This window comes from Cicer arietinum, chromosome 8, assembly GCF_000331145.2.
Source record: "Cicer arietinum cultivar CDC Frontier isolate Library 1 chromosome 8, Cicar.CDCFrontier_v2.0, whole genome shotgun sequence".
In the NCBI taxonomy this organism is placed as follows: Eukaryota; Viridiplantae; Streptophyta; class Magnoliopsida; order Fabales; family Fabaceae; genus Cicer; species Cicer arietinum.
Genome location: NC_021167.2, coordinates 161,930 through 170,992, shown reverse-complemented (window position 1 = coordinate 170,992; position 9,063 = coordinate 161,930). Strand labels below are relative to the sequence as shown.

At 32.0% G+C, this 9,063-nt stretch overlaps 2 protein-coding genes across 2 annotated transcripts; both read right to left on the bottom strand.

Moving 5' to 3' along the window:
- Nucleotides 1–2,291: 2,291 nt before the first annotated feature.
- Nucleotides 2,292–3,672, bottom strand: LOC101488829 (elicitor-responsive protein 3). Its single transcript, XM_004511230.4, has 5 exons — nucleotides 3,525–3,672; nucleotides 3,145–3,448; nucleotides 3,012–3,057; nucleotides 2,631–2,931; nucleotides 2,292–2,539 (listed from the first exon to the last, which is right to left on the bottom strand). The coding sequence occupies exons 1-5, from the start codon at nucleotides 3,577–3,579 to the stop codon at nucleotides 2,514–2,516; spliced, it is 732 nt and encodes a 243-aa protein (XP_004511287.1). The 5' UTR covers nucleotides 3,580–3,672; the 3' UTR covers nucleotides 2,292–2,513.
- Nucleotides 3,673–6,139: 2,467 nt separating this feature from the next.
- LOC101515292 (wax ester synthase/diacylglycerol acyltransferase 11-like) lies at nucleotides 6,140–8,928 on the bottom strand. Its single transcript, XM_004511226.4, has 6 exons — nucleotides 8,206–8,928; nucleotides 7,381–7,453; nucleotides 7,200–7,267; nucleotides 6,847–7,062; nucleotides 6,625–6,762; nucleotides 6,140–6,515 (listed from the first exon to the last, which is right to left on the bottom strand). The coding sequence occupies exons 1-6, from the start codon at nucleotides 8,926–8,928 to the stop codon at nucleotides 6,366–6,368; spliced, it is 1,368 nt and encodes a 455-aa protein (XP_004511283.1). The 3' UTR covers nucleotides 6,140–6,365.
- Nucleotides 8,929–9,063: the final 135 nt, after the last annotated feature.

The following is a 9,063-nucleotide window of genomic DNA, read 5'->3' as shown; positions in this document are numbered from 1 at the left end:
AGAGTCATACATATACTACGGTGCAGCAAAGTTATTACTATGAAATAGGTGATCCACCTTAGATCAATGTTTAAAAATTACACAATTTTAACAATGATAGATGAAACTCTAATAAGTATAAATTAGTGGTTCCCCTCGTTTTTATGATCAAGATAATTATTTGATTGATGTCAGCTCGATAATTTGAGTTTTGAAGTAAACATTGATATTGATCGGGTAATTATTTGAGTCATAAAGACCTGAATAATTGTTAACTTATACTTTTATTATTGTCATTAAAGTTTTAGGGGAATTTAAATATAGACCTACAAAAATATTTCACCGTACGTTGTTATTCTTGTAATAACTTTTACATGGTATCATCGAAATTATTTTTTTCTTCCAAAGAAAACATCTTAACCTCTATGGACCTCCAAAAATTCCATCTTTTGACAAATGTTGAACGCATGAGAAGGAACTTTTTTGATGATAATGCTGGCATGTTTTGTTTGTCTGAACCAAAAACGTTTCCTGCACCTCTGTACCTCTTTCGGGACTGTGATGCGGCTCATATGGGATATGGATGGAGTTGGGATGTGCTAGTGTACCAAATTTCTTCAACCTGAATTAGAGTGTTTGGATCAAGGAAAATCAAAATTTCCTGTTGAATAATATCATACATGAGAGATCAGATTTTATTATGTGTTGTTGCGCTAGAATGTTTCTGGAGGACAATCATTCAAATATTTCCTTTGTAGCATAAGTGCACCAAATTAAGACTAGTGCGCATTCTTTCAAAAAAAAAAAAAAAAGCTATTGCGCATTACATGTTTAGCAAATGAGTCTTTGTATGGTAGGAAAAAACGGTAACATTGCAGACTTACATATTGCTTGGTTGGTATCCCCCTTTGGAGCCATGTGTGAAGTTTCATTATGATGGTGTTGTCATCGATTGTGCAAAGGTTGCTTCGTGTAAAGTTAAAAAAAATTCTTTGAGTAATCTAGTGACTAGATTCATACACTTTAGGTGTAAAAAAATGAAAAAATTTAGATCTGAATCTAGACCTCTGCACGTCCTTGCAAAATTCTAAGGGAGATGTTACCCCTGGTTTCTTTAGAAATCTGGGAATGTGCTCCATAACGATAACGATGATGGCAAAACTTTGGGATATTTTTCAAGGGCTCCAAATTGCGTATACTTGAAAATTTCACAAATATTTGGATGGCGTCTTGATTCTTTAGCTGCTAAAATTTTTGTCCAGTGAGGATGACTGTCTTCTCATCCTTGTCATGGCATTGTCTATGAGATAAAGAAACTTGAAAATAATTTTGGCTAAGTTGGGTCTATCTCAAACGTATTTGTCGAGGATTTGTTATGTTCCTGATTGTATTTCTTGTGATTTGTTAGCTGATCGTACTGGAACTCCGTTTCTTAGAGGTTTTTAGTTTTCTTATTTTCTTTACGGAATTTTTTAGCCCTTGTATTCAGGATTATGTTTGCACAAGCCACAAACTAATATCCTGTTAAAAAACATCTTTCATATTCCAAACTTCCCCACAGTTACCAAAAATAAAAATCATTCTTAACTATGAATGAAAAAAGTTATGGCGAACAAGCTAGCAGCATTAGAAGCAATTCAAACCTGAACTATCATGCCTCTACCTTCTAACAAGAAAGCAATTAAGTGTATATAGCTTTATAAAATCAAATATCGCTCGGATGGTGGCATAGAGAGACACAATATACGAGAAAATCATAATCTGACTGACTATGTCAAAAAACAGCAGTGACCTCCTTGAAAACCCTACTCAATATAAGAGAATGATAGAAAAAATTATATCATTGTCTCTCCCCGCACAGATAACCTTTATTGTCAACAAACATATCCAATACATGAATAAACCCTACAAAAATCACCATGACGTTTATCCACAATGTTCCACGATACTTAAAATCTTCTCCAGGGCAAGATTTATCGTTTCTGTCTGATTCTAAACACATGGATATATATTACCACTTCATTAAGGTTTTCTGAATCTTGTCCATGTACCATTCAAACACCAATTAATTGATCATTAAACCAAGGTTTACCTGATCTTCAATTCCAGCAATTCACTTTCAAGTTGGACCTCGATGACAGATTTTGCATTTTCTCTAGCATACTGGTAAGTTAAGTTAGTGTGCTAACCTCTTATGATCTGTTAGGTAGTTAACTTTTTTGTTCTGATATTGGTGGTTGCAACTATATAAAAAGCATCCATTGAAAGCATATGGAGTAATGAGTTCGGTAAGCAATAAACAATTGATAGGGTGCCACTAACAACTTAGTTTGAATAGATGTGAGGTCATGCTTATAAAATAAAAAGTAAGAGAAATGGTAGCTCTCTAATGTAGAAATATAAGAAACAGAAAATGTGGGTAAGAAAGATTGTACGAAACATGTATCTACAAAAAGACGGTGGTTCCTTCCTTGGTGGAGACTTGAGAATGTAGTCTGAATCTGAATCTGAATCTGAATTTGAATCAGAATCAGTCAGTATGGTGGTGGAGGGTAAATTCCTGAAAAAAGATATGATTTATTAGTAATGAGAAAGGAGAAGAGAAGGAAGATAAAATTGAAATGGTTGGGAGAGAAAGAAGAATAAGTTACCCGGAGCGTTTGGAGGATAAGCTGCAGGTGGAGGAGGGTATGAAGATGGTGGATAGGAGTGTGGTCCAGGAGGGTATGGTGATGATGAAGATGGAGGTGGGTATGAATAGGATGAGGGTGGTGGTGGATATGGAGAAGAATATTGTGAAGAATAAGGAGGGTAAGCGGGTGGTGGATGGAAAGGAGCTGAATTAGAGTGTGGTTGTGGTTGTGGGTAGTAGGAAGAAGGAGGAGGAGGAGAATTATATTGTGTTGGCATATAGGCGTAGGGAGGAGGAGTATGGTGGCTTGAGGCGGAGTTCTGCAATATGATACCAAAAACACATTAAATTAAATATCAATTCCAATTTCAATAATAAGTAGCAATGAAAATGTATGTACCTGTTGGTGAGTATAATGCAAAATGAGTTTGACTTCGCCAGCGTATCTGGAAAGAAGCAATGTAATGTAATGTATTAATAAGCAGCAAAATATAAAATATAATAGCAAAATACATACATACATACATACATACCTGCCAGTTTTGGTTTGAAGTGGCCAAGCAGAGTCATCAAAACCTTGAGAGAGAACTTTGTGCAATTGAATCTTTCCGGTGCCGATGAAATCATCAAAGGTGAGGGTATTGCTGTTCCAAACGATGACATTGATCTCACGAAGACCTTCAATAAGGGGAAATGTGAACTTCTCATGAAATAAAGGGTTTTTTCCACCGTCGGTGCAAGTTCTTGTTCGGAATTTGGTGCTGCCGTATTCCAAGCAAACGTACGGATCTTGCCTTGAAATCCATTCTGTGTCCTTCAATTTCGAGCAACAAACAACTGCAATCCAATTCTTATTCAATATTAATAATAATAAATCAAAATATAAAAAGATTTTGTTGTTCATAAATCTTACCCGTAACCTCAAGAGGTTGCCCCTGGATGCCCGTTATACTTCCAACACCAGACATCCTTCTTAGATCTACGAATTCAATTTTCTCCTTCAACACGCTTGCACTGCATATTCTCCTTTTTATTCTTTTTTATTTTTATTTTTATTTTTATTACATTAAATATTTATTTTTAATTTACATTTTCTTAACTAAATTTATTTTAATTTACATAATTAATTATACGAAGTCTAATTTTTTTTTTTAATTTACATGGTTTTTCACTTTACATGATGTTTAAGTCGCTAATTACTTATAATTAAATTCATTTATAAATAGTAATGTGTTTTTTAAATTGCTTACAATTTTATTTTATATTTTTTATTAAATTATTTTTATATATTTATATACACTACAAATCTTATTATGTTATTTGCAAGCATAAAGAAGAATATAAAATATATTAAATTTAAAAATAGTTATGATAAAAATAAAATATATTTAATAATTTAATTGAATGATAATATATCAAATATATTGTTCACATTGATTTCAACGTATCACAACAATATAGCAAATAATTATAGATTAATATTATTTTGGGTACAAAACAGTGTGTATTATTTATGATGCCAAATCTATTTTTCCCGTGATCTCTTTTTTAGTAAAAGAAAATTATAATGGTCCCTTCACGCGCTTATTCCATTTATTTTTATTTTTTACCATTTAATTTGTTGTTTAGTTTTTAGTAGGTTTTATTTGTTATGTTTGCTGATTTATGGAAATGAAAATAAAGTCTTCACGCGCATGTTTGACTACATTTTCGTACAAGGAAAATGGGATTATAATTTCTAATTATACTGGTTTTTGAATAGTACAAAAAACCATCTCCGTGTTTTCTATGAGATTTTTTTACATAAAAGAAAGTATTTCTTCAAGCATTTAAGTAGTTCAAATTCTTTTGTCTCGGTTCAAGCACTTAAGTAGTTGAACCAAAATACAATGATCTTGATCATACAATATTCAGATCAATTTTTAACACACTAAGTCATACATAGCGACTTGTGGAAATATGTGTTTAAGGTTTTCATATTTATCATTTTAAATGATTAAATGTAAGCTTAAAGTTAGGCAAAAGCCAATTTTGAACGGCCCCCTTAAGGCTAAAGAGCCAGCTGAAAACTTTGACAATTGGTGGTAATCCATTAGCATATATGAAAGTCACACAACTTTACAAATTAATTAATGTTAAAAGATGAATATATATTTTATTAGTAGTTGATCTCTATATTTTTTTAAATAAAACTGGAAAACATATTATTTATATTTGATTAAAGAATATATATTTAATTATTTATGTGTTTCTTGAATATTTATTTATTATATAAAAATAACAACAAGGAGATAAACTATATATTAAAATAGTCATTTTATTCTGCAAACAAAAATAATTGAATAGTAATTTTAATAAATGAGTGAATTACAAACATATCCACTTTAGTAAAAGAAAATATCCACTTTTCATAAGAATATATATATATATATATAACTTTAATCCTTCTACAATATACTAATCATAATTAACTATAAAAAGTTATATAAATGAATGTTTGTCAGGATCAATTTTAATAAAGAATAATTTTTTATATATTAATTATTTAAAAGATAAATGTATAATTAATTATATTTGTGTCTCTTGAATGTCTATTTGAAAAAAATACGATAAAAATATAAAAATAGTATATTACAATTTTTTTTATAGAAATATGCATATTAAAATAAAATAGTTCAATCAAATATATAATGATTAAGAAAATAAAAACACGTTAACGATACACATAAAATTGCATATGGTTAAAATCTTAATCCTAAAAATAGTTAATAATAATTCCACCAGAGTCTATAGTGTCATCCATCTTCAAAAATAAAAATTTGTTAATCACTCATATCGATTAGAGGTGGTATTTGACATTACCAATTCAACTACGTGTTAACAAGTCATTTGTAAGGTTGAGAGAATGTTAAATTTGATAATATTCTCCATAAGTCTCTTGTTCAAAGTATGATAACAACAAAACGAATCATTTGTCTCTGTTAAGACTCAGACAATGAAAACATAGATAAAACTTGAAGAAGAAACAACTAAATATATATGAGAAATCACTTATTTAAATAAAATAATATATTAAAATAAATTAGAAGTGTAATTTTAAATCTAAAAAAATGACCATAAATCATCAATCTATGCGATGAAGAGAAAGAGGTAACTTAGGTAAAATTGATTGACATATTTAAATATTATCAAGTAGAATTGATTTTGCATGTATAATTAATTTTAATTAAAAATTGTAATTTGTAACTTTTGAGTCCAAACATAATTTTTACGCATAAATTTATTGTTCAACTCACTGTTATGTGAATATATCGGAATATTAATCACTTTATATCAATTCACTCTAACCTAAAATCATTTTTTCAAAATTAATTTTTGTCATTTCAATATCAAACACACACATTTAGAAGTATTGTGCTTTGGGCTAAAATTTTATTTTCTATGTATTTTCCTTAAAAAATATGCCATATAAGCCTTTACCTTTAAATATTTTTTTGAAACCAAACCAAACGTCAGACACATTACGCAGGCACAAAGTTCTTTTAGGTCATGTAACTGTAATCTTGAAAGTATCAATGGTAACTGGTAGGAAAGAGATGAATGGATCACAAATCAGTCTATTTGTGATGTTTAAGAAACAAAACGCTATCCTACCTAAACTAGATGATTCATTGTATGTAATCATATGTATCTCAAATAATACTGATTGCAATTTTATTTGTTTCACATCCAACAAATACAATTTCTCCAAATGTCAGATTTTGGCTGTAACCTGCTCCTTCATTTCAAGTAATGCATCTTCAAAGCACTTGGCAAGAAACTCAGGATCGGGAATGATATCTTTAGCCACCTGCACTTGCATGTCTGCCTTTCCAGCATAGCTCACCATATTCAAAATAAGTGCCTGCATTTATCAATAAGCACCACCAACAACAGTGATTATTATTATACTCCAAAGTTAGACATAAAAAATACTCAATGCTATGAGGAAAAACAGAGTTAAGAGGGTGTACATGAGGCAAGGCAGAATTATTTGCCCTTAAGTACGTTACAGGATTGCCTCCAATCATAATCTCCTCTTGTGGGCCAACCACATTTGAGATCGTAAAGGTAGTGTTGCAGAGTATCCGATAATTTAGCATGCTAGCAAACTGCATTTTAGATAGAAACAATAATAACATCACCGCGTTTGCATTGCATTAGAGACAGATAATAACGGAAGAAAGAAAATGCACCTTTGCACCAAGAGTGGACATTACAAAATCTCCAATTTTGTAGGACAAATGAGACTCCAAGGATTGTTTCTTTCTGTCAATCATTACTTTAGCTCTCTTCAAATACTCTAGAGGTTCTGAACTGTTGCTTCTGTGGTAATATATAGGCAGCAGGATCATACCAAATTTGTTGCCCCACCTTGCCCCTGAATTGTTTCTCATCAAATTAGACAGTTCCTGATAAGAAATAGTCATTTATCCAGCATTAGTATTATTTATTGTTATATTTTAAGCACAACTCAAAACCATTACTTAATAAATGAAAAAAAAATTAGAAAACCCACGAGAAAAAGTACTTTTTGGGTTTAGTATACCTGCAATCCTGGCTGTTTCCTTAAGTTAACCATAGCTAACCCTGTCAGCTGAACACCGTCTCGCAGCCCTTATAAGAAAAAACATTTAATCAGTCGAAATTGGCTCCTGTCTTTGAGCTGAGCAAATATATATAAAATACTAGAAAGAGAAGGTGTGAATAAATATTGGAAAACCTTTTACCATTAGGTTTTCTGAAGTCAAGATATCGTGATATCCCAGATGATATAACTGCAAATAGAACGTCATTTATGGTCTGCAGATCAAAACCAAAAATTAACAACAAGGAGAAGGAAAATAAATCTCAAAATTAATATTGTATATGTATGTTCACACTTCATTATGGCCAGTACTTAATAATGTTGACAGACAGCAGCAGGCATAACTTTAAGTTTATCTTCACTTTCCTATCAATCATATTACTTTTGAGCGGTGAACAACACATTATTTTGAGCGTATGAACAACACATTAAAAGTATTCGGAGTGTCAAAACAGATTTTTTACCGTAAAAGAAAAGTGAATTATTTTGTAATTATTATTGTTAATACTAATAGTAGAACAAGAATGATGTCAAATTTGATAGACACTGAAGATGACAGAATGAACTGTAATAACAGTAGATGTGAAAGAAAAAGAGAAGTTGATGTAATGAAAATCTGAATTTTATTAAACCTTGAATTGTAATTACAATGGTGTGATCTTCATTTATAGATAAAGATCACTTGTAACAAACTTTAAACTTTAAATTGCAACTAACAAACTCTAAACTGAACCTAACTAACTCTAACAGAATAGTTTAGTTGACTGTAGTTAGTTAAGAGCATGAAGTTATCTTGTTTTTTACATTTGTGCTGTGTATATTTTTGAATAAAATTAAGGATGAGTTTAGATAGACGTTGGGAATTGAGGGGTAATCTATTAAGTATGATTTGAAAGGTGTAGTTTAGATAACGATATCTCATGAATTGATAAAAAAAGGGGGGAAAAGAAATGAATGAAAATATTACCGCGTTAGGAACAGCAGCTTTGACTGTCTTCATGTCATTCAATGCAAAGGTAGCAGTGGCCATCTTCCTGGGCCAGAGTTCAACACCGGAGCCGCCGGATATGGCGGTTTTGCGGTCACGAATCCAGAGACAGCGGAGGATGAATTGTAAGAAATATATAAAAGAATAGAAGAGGGAAACGAGGAGATTGTAGAAGCGGATGAAGAAATTGGTGGGAGGTTTAGTGGGAAGAGATATGGTTGGAAGGGAGTGGGGATCTTGAAGCTTCCTACAACTGGCGAGGAGCATAGACATGAGAGAAATCCCATCACCTAGTGAGTGATGTATACGAAATATGACGCACTTGTGTGGTATCAAGATATGCATCTCCCAAAGAGGCTTATCCATGCTGAGTGTGGATGAGGTGGATAAATCTGATAGATAGTCGCATATGGCTGATTGGTGGTCGTCTGATGAGAAAGTGGGGAGTGGATTGTGTATCACCAGTAGGTGTCTGTCGATGTCTATTTTAGTTGGACGCCAGTGCTCAATGCCTCTATGGTCACGAACCATCACACTTGAGAACCTCGGGTGTTGTAGCATAACTGAGTTCTCCACTTGGAACTTTACCGATTCAACATCTATTGGGTTCTTCAGACCTAATACGCAGTGTATTATTTGGTTCATCTGTGGCTGCAGGAAAAGCCTCCCCCCCGGGGTTAAAGGTTCATCATCCTCCATCATCGCACAAAAACAAAAGCCTCCCCCGCTGAATGAATCAAGTGTTTAATTTATTTGATTTTGAGAGACCATAGTTTCTACTTTCTATCGAAATAATAAAAGAAAAGTCATTAAAACTTGGCAAATACAATGAGCCAG